Consider the following 13976-nt stretch of genomic DNA (forward strand, 5'->3'; position numbering starts at 1 on the left):
GCTTTCATGTTTTTCATCCACCTTACCCACAGTCTGGGTCTAAGCTCGGACCAGCTCTACTACTTTTGCAGTATCAACACAGGCAAGTCCTGTAGTAAAGGTGTGTATTATCATTTCATTTCAGTACATGGTGAATCAAGAACACATGCTGAAGACTACCTTGCCTCTCTTTGCTAGATTCGTCATCAGCAACGGACTGAGGACTAAGCATGGGACATTCATGATCTCCCTGGAGGCAGCCGACCAAGCTTTGCCCACACTGTCTAGGAACATGGGGTTAAGATTAGTGGAAGGCACTGTGGCACTCCTTTCTCCCGATGTCCTGCAGCTTTCAGACCCAGACACTGCCAAAGAAAACCTTACCTTCCTTTTGGCTCAGCTCCCCCAGTATGGTCATCTCTATTATCGAGGGGCTGTGCTACTGGAGTACAACTTCACCCAGCAAGATGTGGACAACGGGGATGTTGCATACAGGCACCGAGGTGGGCAATCTCAGATTGACAGATTTACGTTTGTTGCAACAGATAAAACTAATCAAGGCTTCATCGTGAATGGGAGGGTGCAGAGTGAGCCAGTGGCATTCACCATTCAGGTGAGTATGAACACAGGCCTACTTAAAAGAGATATATAGCACATATATGCAGATATAAGGTGGGAAATGTAGTAAATTTGATAAGAACTTGATGCAGTCTGTAGTTTAACTGAGGCATTTATCAGCTAAAATGTTTGCTTTCTGTGTTCCATGAATAATTAACCTGGAGAATTAAGTACTTGCCACAATGCATTACTCAGAGAATTTTATAGAGTGCAAAGAGATAGATGGTATTTAAGAGAAGAAAGACATCCTGTTTATATAAATATAAGCAAGTATATACCTGCTAAACTATTTTACACAGAAATCTCAACCCTAAAGTTGAGCCCAGCTATGAAGAGGAATGAAATTCCTCCTGCTCTGCTTTCCCACTTGGTACCTGACCCACTGATTTGCATTAGAGGGATACTAGGGTGACTGTAGATCTCTAAGCCATGGGAATCTTGAATTACAGCCACCTTGCTTCCACAACAGGACAGTCTGTCTTCCTTCTGGGAGTCTTTCTAAGATGCCTGCTCTGATTTTTACTTCCTTTACTAGGATGTTTCGGTTCACTTCCCATTTCCCTCATTTTCAAGTTCTTCCCACTGTGACATAGGCTCAGGTGTCTTTGCTATGACTTCTTGTACGTATTTATCTGGCATGTTTCAGTATATAAAGCAGGCCTGGTTGCACTATATGTCAAAATTCTGTATGTTTCAAAACACTGATACTAATGAAGAGGCTCCTAACTTCTGATGACAAAGTCTGAAGTTATATGATGAGCGAGGAGTGCCATTTTAGCAGAAGACAAGACACGGAAACAGCACCAAATATTGTGGAGTGCTAGAATATTCATCAAAGTTGTGAAAAGTACCACAGATTTGTGGAGACATATTGGCCAGGTCTATGATTGTATTTATGATAATCCTTGGGTGTCCATGATTGTTATTGTAAACAGAGGTAAGAAACCTTTGCTGGAGTTTTCATTTGCTATGAAGAAATTTACATCAAAAAGGAGGACTACGGGGAGTGTGGGACATCACGGCAGAAGTACACAGAATTTGTGTTGCCCTCCCCAGCACATGCTTTATCCCACCGCATGCAGCAAGTGACTGGGCAATCTGGGCTTGGAAACCTTGCATGGGAAGAGTAGGTAGCTGGAGATCAGACTTCTTCTGGAGCAGGCTGTGAGTCAAAGTAGCTATTGCTACCCTGAGCAGGCTGCTGTGCTTTTAGCAAAAATAAGACAGAGAATAATTTGATGCTGTAAATGAATATACATTTGTCTAACTTTCATTTAGGTGGATCATTTGGACAAAATGGCACCAAAAATTATTCATCTCCATTGCTTTTCTGATGTGGAAATGCTGAAGAATGGCAATTACGGGATCTATATTACTGCCAGGTCCCTGAAGGCATCTGACCCCAATACAGAAGATGACAAAATAATTTTTAAGATTTTACAAGGTCCTTATTATGGCTACCTGGAAAATGTAACAACAGGTGCTGTCTTCTATAATCTCTGTATTTTGGGACATACGTTAACGTTTGCTTGATAAAGGAAATCAAAATTTCTTAGCAAACTGGGCAAGGTTTTAATGTAGCAAGAAAGCTTTTGAAATGAAATCTGAGTTTCAAATTCATCATGAATCCTCAAAGAGTTTGAGATTATAGTCAAGAGCTTCTGTTGAGAAACTATTTTTTGTTTGTGTCAAGAAAATATAGATTAATATTGAACTTAGCCTTTTGATGAACAAATCACATGGGGAGAAATCAGCTGGGGCTTATAACGAGCTGGGACGTAGCTGTTTAGCTATAAAATCAGGTTTCTGAAAGTTCAAATTTTCTAAGTGTTCAACAAAAAGAAAAGTTGAAAACAGACTGTTTGAGCTACATGGCTTTTATTAACAGGCTTTTAATTGACCTGAATGTTTCTTTTCTTCCTCAGGTGGTCTTATTCAGGAAAGGTTTAGCCAAAAGGATTTAAACAGCAAAATCATACTTTATGTCATCAATACATCACAGGAAGTGAATTCAGACAGCTTGGAGTTTCAAGTCACAGATGCCAGTGGAAACTCCGCGGTGCCCCAGAGGTAGTTCCGACCCTGGGTGGTGCACTGGGTGCGCCACTCCCCCCACCCCCTGGGTGAAGGAACATGTGCCAGGCTTGAAGCTGTGTATACACAAATATAGCTATGACTCAAACTGCCTTTTCCTTTGTTGAAGAGTAGAGAAGGTTTCTTCCGCTCACGGAGGTGAAATACAAAGGGCTAGCTCCAGGTTAGGCTGAGGCTCAGTTCTCAAGGGCCTTGGGGGTCTTGCAGGACAGTATAATGGAGTTCACTCTAAATGGCAGCTGGACATTTTGAGATCTGAGATAGCTGGGTGCTGAGGGACAGGACTTGCTTCATGTACGTAGTTCTGCACCTGGAGGTCATTCGTGCCGTGTACTGACAGCAACACTTTTTTCACAAGCTTGAGATCACGATGGAAGAGATACTCTCAAGCAGTAAAAGCTATGAGAGCCATACTTCCAGGAAAGAGCACTGAAAGAAGCTGGAGGGCACACAGCATCTTCTCTGTCATCCAAAATTTGTATTAGGCATATTATCAAAATTTCCTTGTGAAATATGATAAGCCTCACACACAAAAATTAGAGGCTGGCATATCCTTCAAACTGCTTTAACAATAAAGGCCAAAAGTGGGAGCAGCTCTATAGCAAGGGCAATGTTTTTCTTTGTATCTGAAAATAAGACTGAATGTTCAACCAATTTATTCAATCAGAAGCAACTGAGAAAAATAACTAAGGCTATTTAGGCTATTTTCCTGTGCTAAACTGGCTACTCACAAACTGGGACTGATGGTGGGGGAGGGCGTCCCTGCACAGGGGAGAGGGGATGGGGACACAGCGGAGCTGGAGACAGCGTTTCAGCAGTTATGCGCTGTGCCAAAAGATGTCCCCATACACAAACACACCTGAATACAGCCAGCCCGAGCAATTCCCAGCTGCACTGGGCCAGCTCACAGATGCACAGATATTAAAAGCACCATTATAAAGCCACCACTCCTCGTGGGGAAGTGTGGCTTCTTGTATATAAATAGCAATGTGTAACATAGCTGTATGAAGAGAACAAAGAGAAGGCACTTTTTCTATGGAAAATGGGAGTTTCTAGGGAGTAGAAATTGTCTGTTACTCGCACTGAACCTCAGAATGAAGTGGGACTTGGCTTTTAAGGAAAAAATAATTCTTTTAATATTGCATTTAACAGCCTGTGAGACATTATTTTTTTAAAAAACAGTGTATCACCTAATGGTCACTGGTTCAAAGTACGAGTCTGATTTGCATGTTGATATTATTAAAATTGAATCCCAGCTTTTACCTGAATGCTGCTGGACTACATCTGGCACATGCATCCTCTTAAGCAAAAATAAAGCAAATCTAAATGGGTTGCCCACAAAGTCATTGTTACATGATATAGGAGGACAGGAAGAAACTTCCACTGGTGTTAGAGCTAGTCAGCCCTGATAGGTTTACAAGTTTGTTTTAGAAGCATTCACATTGTTTTGTAGGCAGCACAGCTCATTTTCCTTCTTTCTGCTCTCTTTCATTCCTCTCTGACTTTCACTAATTTTTATCACAGCTTTTAAAAGGGTGAGATCTTTATTGGCTACTCTGTGCAGTCCTCCAAGGTTCATTCACACCCCTTATAAACGATTCTAAAATCCAGTGTACGAGACACTCAGACTCAGCCACTTCTATGGCTGAAGAGTGAAATACAGAGTATTAAAGTAAGGGGAATGGGGAGGGCACTCGCACAGAGACAGAGAAGTCCTGAGTGTGTCCTACGCACTGTAGGAGGAGGGTTAGAGGGCAGATGAAAGAAGGTGGGAGAAAAGGAGGATATTGCAGAAAAATACTGGGGAGTGAAAGTAAAATAAAACTGTAGCATTAAAGAGAACAAGGAAGAAACAGTGATAGCTTGTCTCGGCCTGTTTGGTGTTATGGACAAATCCTGCTCATCTCAAATCTCAAAGTTGCTGCAGACCCCCTCTGGTTCTGCAACAAGGTTCAGGCTTGGTTTGGGTTAGACCAGGGCTTGACTGGAAGATTTATTAACCACCTCCCCCTCTTCCTAATCAGCCAAATCACACCAAAGTGTTGATCTGGAAACACAGACTTGGTATGTGTATTGGCTAAATCAGCAGGCAGGGGAAAGATAGCTCCTCACTGAACCTCGGAACAGCATGGGCTGGGGGTAGCAGGGGAAGTGGCTTTGCTTCACACGGGCTTTCCTTCCTCTCCCCCACACAGGCTGGAGCTGCGATGGTCTCGGATTGAAATGCAACAGACTGAATATGAAGTGTGTGAGAGTGTGGGAGTGGTGTCTCTGAAAATCACCAGAGCGGGACATTCTGCAGAGTCTGCCTTTATAGCTGTGGAGGTAAAGCTAAAAGCCAAGCTCCTAACTGGAAACTTGGAGCCCATTAATTTCTGCCTCAGACTTTAAAGGCATTTCAGTAATCAGCAAAAAGGCCATACAATTCAAACCAGACTCGCCAGGACACTGTCCTTGCTAGTACAGATGGTTGAAAAATTGCTGGCAAGACTTTCAGAGTTTTAAGTAGAAATGCTGATGAACCAAACCTGGAATATTTTGGAGTAGTATTTCAGTTTTGATGACCTTCTGTGACAGAGCAGGCAGTTTCCTCTGGTGCTATGCTCAGAAGTGAGTTTCCGGAATTTGCCACTTTGAAATCCAGGCTTTTGGCAACCTGGGGCCTTGAGACTTCTCTCCCTACTCAGGCTGGAAAAGCCCAGGAGCTATGGAAGCTTCAACTCCACAGTCATGGCAGCTTCCCTCATTTCTCTCTGCACTGCCATCAACCCAGAAAAAAGCCAAAAGGAACCCTCTATATCTTCAGTAATGGCCTCTGTCTTACATAAAAATGTATCGTTCTAATTTTTTAAAACAGGTTTTGTACAATTTGCCTTCACAAATTTTAGCCTTCCTTGTAAGGGTTGGCATGTCTTTTTTGAAGCTCCATGAAGAGGCACACAGTAGCTTTAGCACACAGCAGAATGCAGTGGTTTGATGAAACAGGTCACAGCTTGGCATTTACTGTTTGATTTCTTCTCAGGTCAATGGAGTATCTGCTGTGGTGGGAAAAGACTTTACAGTGAATCCCTCCAAGCTTGTTCAGTTTGATCCAGGTATGAACCAGCACACCGAATAATTTTAAAATTAACTCACCGATTTTGAAAGTTTAAACTTTCATTTTGGAGAGTGAAACCTATTACGTATCTGTAGCTATAGGAGCTGAATAGGATTAAAGACATTTGGGCTTATTTTCTAGAAGCACAGTGGACTTCCTTTGTGAATTAATATCCTTGAGATACTAATGGATGAGATGGAATACGGTCCCTTTACATCAGTTAAAATATCAGAGGTGCTGAAATGATTTCTTCTAATCTCCCTGCACCTAGGCTGAGGAGGACTCATCCTGAGCTGTGAGATGCTTTAAAGATCTCAGGCATAATATTTAAAGCCCAGGACGGTGGTCAAATTTAGGCATAACTGAGTACAGCTTAAGTTATGCAAGATATCCGAGACAAGAAGGGTGCAAAAGAACCTGAAAATTGTCAAACCTCATCTCCGTTTGCACTGTAACCATAACAGCAGCCTGACCTTGGCTGAGGCTGTAAATAGCAAGAAATGGTAACTGTATTATCAAAAGTAGCTTGACTTTTTTTGCTGGAGGAGAATCAATAGTAAAAATGAATACAAATGTGAAGATGCTGAAAGTAAGCTTCCTCTGTTCTGCACAATTTATTATTGTTATGCTTTGGTTTTCTACCTGGGTTTAGAGAGTTTCAGTCCAGGTCAGAGTTTCACAATTTACCATTCAGAAATTCAGCTTCACCTGAAAAACTTGCTTTTACTCAGATAAAAGGGGAATTTCATCTGGGAATGAAAACCCATTTGCTATCATAATCACTTCCTTTGAATATGCAAGACCAAGTTTTTTTGGAACACATCCTGTTGGCATAGGCCAGAACATATTTGAGTTTAGAAAATGGAGGTCCACACAGGCCTCCCAGGATGTCACCTGCAACACTGGCAGAGGTTATCCCAAGACTGTCACCAGTAAGGTTTCAATGGCAGAAAGTCACGGTGACTACAGAGGATACAAAATACATTATCTGTGAGTGGCTGAAATAAATAGTATGTATTTGATGGTAAAAATGTGTTTGAAAAACAGATATGGGGAATACAACGTCAGTTCCGGCCAAAGCCTGGAGATTTTTACTTTAGGACTTAAGCTTTTTACTTTGTAAAAAAGGCATTGTATGCCACAGAGATTTTGTAACACTGCATCCTATGGATGGATTCATATATACATCAGCTTTGCTTGGCTGTCCCATAGGAAAAATTGTAGCTTTAAGTTCAGAGTTACAAATCTGATTATTTGGGAAATTTGCCACTACAGTCCACCTTGAGAAAGGCAAATTTTGTGTGAAGGTGTGGAATCAGCAACTGCTGGTTAATTTTCAGAGGTGGGTGAAGGAGGACATCCAGCAGACAGCAGTAAAAAAACCCACCTGGGCAGAAAGGTGGAAATTCACCTTAATTTCCAGTGTTTCTGGAACATACATTTCAGAACACATGTTTATGAAACATCTGAAACCAATGATCCACTCTCTGAGACCCTTTAACTAGCAATAGCGGTGGGGTTTTTAGTTTGAAATTAGAAGATGGAAGATCTGAGGGATCAGTGTAAAAAGCCCTTCATACTGTGCTGACCCAGGATTCCAGCTCTCTTTCCTCTAATGTACCATACAGTCAAGCTTATCAGCCTCTGGAGTGAAATAGCTGAAGATCACTGTAAAGACATTTTTAGTGCAAGGACCTTTGATATAATTTTCCTTTTCTGCTGGTCCATGGAGATTTTTCAAGCATGGGACAGTTTGGAGTTGCTGTTGTTGTCTTTCTGAATGTGGTGTAAAGTCACAGGCAAATTAACTGTGAACGTAGATAGGAGACATGCACACTGTTCCCCTTTTCTGGGCAGCTTCTCAGTTAAGCCAGCTGAGCTCCTTCACACAGTCTTTTTTGGGTGGCTCTCTTCAAAAGGCCTTTGGTTAGGCTTAGTCTGAGAAGGACCCCCTGAACTATTACATTCAAGGCACCAGCTTCTTAGTTTTTAATTCAAGACATTTGGTATTTATTAATTAGAAGTATTTATTAATTATTTAGTAAGGCTGATAGGTCTGTTTTAAAAACAAACCTCAGCTATGCTAATTGACTGGACTGATTAGTACCTTAGGCTGCAATCCAAAAATTATAATGGAAAGGAGCAGAAGATGACCCTATTCAAGTTTTGGGTCTGTTTGTACTGACAGCTTCTCTTAGCTAGAGGATTCGTACTGGAAAGGAGCAAGAAAATAGAAAATAGAGCAAAGAAAATGGAGAAAATGCAGTGTCATAAGGATGTAGAGATTTTTTCTGACGTTGTTGCACATGTCCTTTTAATACTTATTTTGGATATTTACACCGACTTCATGATGCAGAAACAGCTCCCAAGATGTTTTGTTGACAGCAATGTGTATGTTGAGATCTGCTTCTGCCCTGCTGCCTCTGACTTTTCCTGAACAAATTTTATAGTCTTTCAGGTAATAATGAGCCCAGTCCTTTATCCTGGAATGATCGTTTCTCATTCCCATAATGCAAGCCTGAACTTATCCAGTAAAGACAAGCAACCAAGTAAAAAATTTTGTAATCAAGTATAAAATTTGCCTAAAAGATTGTACTTCAATCTAACATAGTCTTTGATCCATTTGCAGGTATTTTAAGTAACTGGTCCATCTCTAAAATTAAGTTTTCAAGATAAAAAGCGTATGATACATTTTCTCTTGAAAATTGCAATGGAAGTCCTAAATCCATGTATTTTGTAGTGTCATCTTGCACATCTACAGCAGCTTTTTGTTACAGTGTGTGCACTTGAACTGAATCACTGCCTAGGAACAGATTCAAACATGATGTTATTTGGGAGAACAGCAGGAGTCTAGTCAGTTGGTAGGAGTACAATAGCATACACCAGCTACTCCATTCTAGTGGCAGACATGTTAATTAATATATTTCTTTGACACCCTGATTGATTGAAATAGCACTTAAAGAGTAATTAAAATGTTTATTTCTGTTAGGAATGTCAACCAAGACATGGAATATAGCAATTACCTATGACGGATTAGAGGAAGATGATGAAGTCTTTGAAGTAACTCTGAACTCCCCTGTGAATGCTATTCTTGGCACCCGGACAAAAACTGTAGTGAAAATTTTGGACTCAAAAGGAGGTATTTTCTCTTTTGATCTGCATCATTAAGAAGGTGGGACAATCTTGGCTGAGTAGCTACTTATTTTCAACCACAAGTTGTTCCTAACACTCATCTTCAGATCAAAATGCTTAATTTCTCTTCAGAGAAAACGGGCTTGTCTGTTGCAGACCCTTTATTCTCTCACACAACCATATGCATCCTCTTAGGAAACACAGCATGGAGAAAGCAACAAGTACAAAATAAGAAGGTTTCAAGGAAATAAACCACTTTTCATAACAGCACTAGTTCAGTTCTTGTTTATTAAAGTAGGAAAAAAAATGGGTTTAGGTCCATTAGCATTTTTTCCCCAGTTATTGTTTAACAGTTGTTATACATCACTGAAAAAGATTTATTTTCCGCTCAAGATAGAAACCTAACAACTAAATCCAGCTCTTAGCAATACATCTTCTAATGCTTAACAGAGTCCACAGCATTACAGCAGGCAGCAGTGATCATTACAGTGTTGAGGCTTTTACGTCTGCATTATTATTGTGTTTTTCAGTGATCAGATGGGGTGTGCCTAAAATCACACCAAAAAAGAAGCAACTGTAGAAAAACAGAAATAACTAGCAAACCAGCTGTGTCCTCTGAAAGCAGAAGAGTGGGGTTTTTTTACTTCTGGTGCTTAATGAAACAATATTTTAAATACTTGTATTTAAATTATATGAATTAGGCTTCATTTTACAAAAAAATCCTTTTAAAATTGCACATCTGTTTTCCCTTTAACATTCAATATGTAAATCAGCAGTAAATTGACATAAAGTGTTTGTAGAAACAATAGTGTCCTGGATTTCTGAAGAGAAAATTGTCTGGGCGTGATGGAAGTATTGCCAATGTTAGTTAAAGATACCTGTCTATCCATGACCAAAACCAGCACTCCAAACCCCAGTCTATACATGAAAACAGGTATTTTTGGCAGACATTTTTGCTGAAATTCTGATCTGTGGGTAGACAGGTGCATATGAAAAACTTATGTATAAAAACATAAGATGTACAGGTAGTAGCTGCAGTCATAGTCACAGCAAACCCCACAAATGAGAATGACTGAACGAACAGCAAATCAACCACATCAAGTGAAAGAATCATCCAACTTAATGACAAGCTGTTTATATGCCCATGTCGGCGTGACCAGTTTTCTGCTCATGCAGTTAGAACTGACCATCTGCCATTTTTTATGCTTTCAGGTCAGTGCAGCTATTCCCATTCTTCTGGCCAAAGCAAGCACGACTTCTGGAGGAGAGGCATGCTGTTTCCACTTTCCTCAGGCTCCTCATCACCTTCCAGGCCTGGCAATGCTCCCTTGGAAGGGATCCCACCGTCTCCCTCCAAAGGGATGAAAGAGCATGGAGGGGACCTGTGGCAGGGACACAGCTTGGCGAATTGGTCCAGGACCAGGCTGAGAGTTACTGGAAATGGCAGAATAGTAAGACGCTTCTGTGGTGCAGTGAATTTATTGGGATGTGATATCTTTATTTAGTTATCATATTTCTGTAGTGATTCTACTTGATCATGCAATAACCATAAATTACCTGAGTTTGCTTTGAGTCAGGTTTGAGAACTATTTAAAAATATTGCAAGGAAAAAAAAAATAAAGTCCAGATTCTGAAGATCCATATGTGCAGGAGAGGAAGAAAAGTAGAGCTGGGGGAGGAAACATGCATCAAGCAACTTCAGCAATTATGCAGCTTCTAATCTTGTCTAAATTATGGGTCAGCTGGAAGAAAGAAGTCACTGGAGCCAGGCAAATATATACAATCTGTGCATCTGGTGCCGAAGTTTTAAAGCTGAAAATACCGTTAGCTTAAACATGGAACAGTTACTTAAAATTTGCCCATTGATTTTCCTGCTTAAGCTATACTGGTTTAGCTAGGTGGTTTAGTAACAGTCTGCTACTGTGATCTTAAAAATTAATAGAATCTGTTTATAAACACACTTGTAATGTGTGAATTTTAATGGTTGTTTTCAGAGGTGATCATTTTCCATTCTGAAAGAACTAAACCCAAGATATGTTCTACAAGTTTTGTAATCTAGATCTCATAGTAAATCTTGCATAAAGTGTTTTTGTTTCTATAATTCATGAATATGCCCACCTTATTCTGCTATTCTACCTTTTTCAGGTTCATCCTTCATCTGTATTCAGAAATGGAACTGATGTGGTTTTCCAAGTAAGAGTATTATGAGTAATGCTCAGACATTTGTATGATTTCTTTCTGATTCTGTTCTTTCCAGGCTTTATCACTCTTAATAATTCATTATGATCAATATTTCATTTTTCTAAGTATCTTTCTTTGGTGTCACTTTCCCTTGATTTGCAACAATTTGTATTTTTTTTATTTTCTTGAGTTTATTTAAGAGTTACTTGTATGTGCTAACCCTCTCTTTTCCCTCTCCTGTTGTCCTTGTGTGTCTAACGCTATAAAACAAAGTATCACAGTATGATATCACTCAAAATAGAGGATGACACCTCATCAGCTAAAGCAAACAAGAAAGCTCAAGTGTCAGTAATTAACCAAGCACAGCCACAGATAAATGTCGTCTCCTCTAGGAAGACGGAAGTCCCACAAGCTGATAAGGTAGAACCGGCATCTGAACCAAACTCAAGACATCAGGTATGAAACCTTTTGTCTCATAGGCGTTTTCACCATCTGTTTTCAGTCATGCTGTTTTCCAAAATGATTTAACACCTCTGAGATCTAAAGCCTAACCCTTCCTACTCCAAAGCTGAGTGTAACCAATACACAGATAAATTAACAACAGCCCTTAAAGAGTTTTCATGGCATAAAGTTTTAATATAAGGCCTATTTAAAGTTTCATGTAGCTGCTTTGTTTTGTGTAATTATTTTCCTTCAAATGTTTAAATGACATTTCACTTTCCAGGACTTTTATGTTTTTCCAAAGGCCTGTACACCAGATTTAAAGGGGCTCTTGCATTATGAAGAAAGCACTCAAAAGTTATTTCAGTGTGATGGGATAATATGGAAATTCTGGAATTCCCAAGGCAAGGTAAAAATGTCACCTTAAGTATGCATCTAAATCAGAGCATGAGGTCTAGAATGAGCGAGAATCTCAAGCAAAGGACCTTCCTGTCACAACTACTGACTTGTCCAGGGAATAAAAGAATTTTCCAGAGGCAGGTTTGCTGTCACCAGAAAAAAAGATTCCTAGGAACACGATGAAGGCTTGATTGCTGGGGCTGCCTTTCCTCTCTGCCACCCACAGGCACTCCTGGACAAACCACGTGAGCACTGATGTCTTGGTACCTGTGGGGGTGTGGGCATAAGACAGTCAGTGAATGGAGTCTGTGAGAATGAGTGGGAATCAGTAACATTAGCTCACTTAGGTATTCTGTAAACATACATCCCCTCCACCACGTAGATGTTGTGCTGGATTTTGTTGCACTGCATTCCCTACACAGACCACAGGAGACAGAAAACGGTGTCCAAAGTAATGTGATCTTGTAAGAGGATTTTTGGAACTGAAACCTGGTGCCACCTTTAAAGCTACTCATATGTGTCACATTTAAAGCCTACTCATGTGGGCTCCTCTAGCAGGCATTTATTTCTTTATATTTTTTAAGCAATGCTATAACTTCATTGTTACATACCAAAATTCATGTTCAATTTAATTCTGGCGAGGTCATAAGCCATAAGCAGCACCTCCAGCCTTCAGCCTGATTATTAACACACTGACGTAGTTCACTGTGGGCAGGAGTCTGTTTTGTCTTTTATTTTAGGAGGTAAGCCTGAAGAAATGTCCCTCTGGATGGAGTCATCATGAGGGCAGCTGCTACTTCCTGGTGGTGAATCACAAGGTCACCTGGAACACTGCTGCTCGTGCTTGCAGAGAACAGTAAGAGACTTCTCAGACCCAATGTGTTTGCTGTGACTGCTGTTGCCCTCAGCTGAATGCTGCTGTCAAGGCAGAGTTTATGCACATAAGCTCCATTTTGGTTGTGATGCACACCTCCCCAAAAAAACAGAACAAGACCTGGGATTCAGACCCAGTGGCAGATAGATATTATTAGTGTCGTAACGGTAGCGATGCTACCCTGTTCACAACATGAATTCCCAAAGCTGTCCACGTGTAGTGAGGATGCTTTTCTAATGGGAGAATAGTTTGGGAGAAAGGAAATAGAGAGCAAAGACTCAGTATTTCATCCGCTCTGACCCACCACTTCCTTTGCTCTACCTTCACTTGATATAGCAACAGCAAAATGTTGCCAGCTCCTGCATGCCTCACCATAATAACAGTTGTATCAAAGTAGGAGAGAAATTGAAAATCTGCCAGTCTTGCTCTTTGGAGGCCTGCTTTGTGGTTTTGGTCTTAGGAGTGGTAGCTTAGGACTGGAAGAAATGCAGGCCATGGTAACATGGAGTTTGCCCTGGGAGCATGCATATTCTGTACCTTGTGTTGAGCTGTGAGCACTGGGTTGAAGACCAAGCTGAACAACAGGAGGGGCTTTAACAGGCCTTTCCATTACTCCATGAAATTAAATTTGAAACAGGGAAGAACTGGAGATGAACGAAACAGAATACACTCCATTACATTAATACAACCATGCTTAGTGGTTGAAGGACATGCAGGAAACATGGACAAGCGGGCATAACAAACCTTGATTTCTTCCACTCAGTTATGCCAGATTATGTTGTCTTGGTAACACACAAAAGGAAAGTCTTCATTCTAATACCTCCCTGCTGATGGAAGTTATTCATTAAAATGTAGATGCTACCTTCTTTTGTGAGATCACTACAAATTTCACATTGTTAATTTGTTTATTCAGAATTTCAGGTCCTGAAATGGTTTTCTATCACCTGTTTTTATTTTGTTACTTATCCAAACAAAGCTCTAAGTTCTGAATATTCTAATATTTTCTTTCTGAAGGCTTCAACATTCAGTTGATCCCTTGGGAGCACATATCACTCTGCTGGGAGGTGTTCTCAATTTCCTAGAAGTGTGCCCCTGCTGACCTGTATTATTTGTAGGCAGCAACTTCTTGCCAAAGCTGTAAAGTGCAATATAGATGTTAAA

The 13976-nt window shown here is 40.5% G+C and overlaps 1 protein-coding gene across 1 annotated transcript in view; it reads left to right on the forward strand.

Moving 5' to 3' along the window:
* Positions 1 to 13976, forward strand: part of FREM1 (FRAS1 related extracellular matrix 1) — a 75084-nt gene that overhangs the window by 49917 nt on the left and 11191 nt on the right. The window contains exons 25-35 of the mRNA XM_055791575.1: positions 178 to 592; positions 1876 to 2077; positions 2523 to 2667; positions 4887 to 5016; positions 5714 to 5786; positions 8778 to 8927; positions 10133 to 10371; positions 11066 to 11113; positions 11375 to 11557; positions 11826 to 11951; positions 12682 to 12797. Of these exons, the coding sequence (XP_055647550.1) occupies positions 178 to 592; positions 1876 to 2077; positions 2523 to 2667; positions 4887 to 5016; positions 5714 to 5786; positions 8778 to 8927; positions 10133 to 10371; positions 11066 to 11113; positions 11375 to 11557; positions 11826 to 11951; positions 12682 to 12797 (1827 nt within the window). The remainder of the gene's footprint in view (positions 1 to 177; positions 593 to 1875; positions 2078 to 2522; positions 2668 to 4886; positions 5017 to 5713; positions 5787 to 8777; positions 8928 to 10132; positions 10372 to 11065; positions 11114 to 11374; positions 11558 to 11825; positions 11952 to 12681; positions 12798 to 13976) is intronic.

This window comes from Falco peregrinus, chromosome Z (assembly GCF_023634155.1).
Source record: "Falco peregrinus isolate bFalPer1 chromosome Z, bFalPer1.pri, whole genome shotgun sequence".
Taxonomy (NCBI): Eukaryota; Metazoa; Chordata; class Aves; order Falconiformes; family Falconidae; genus Falco; species Falco peregrinus.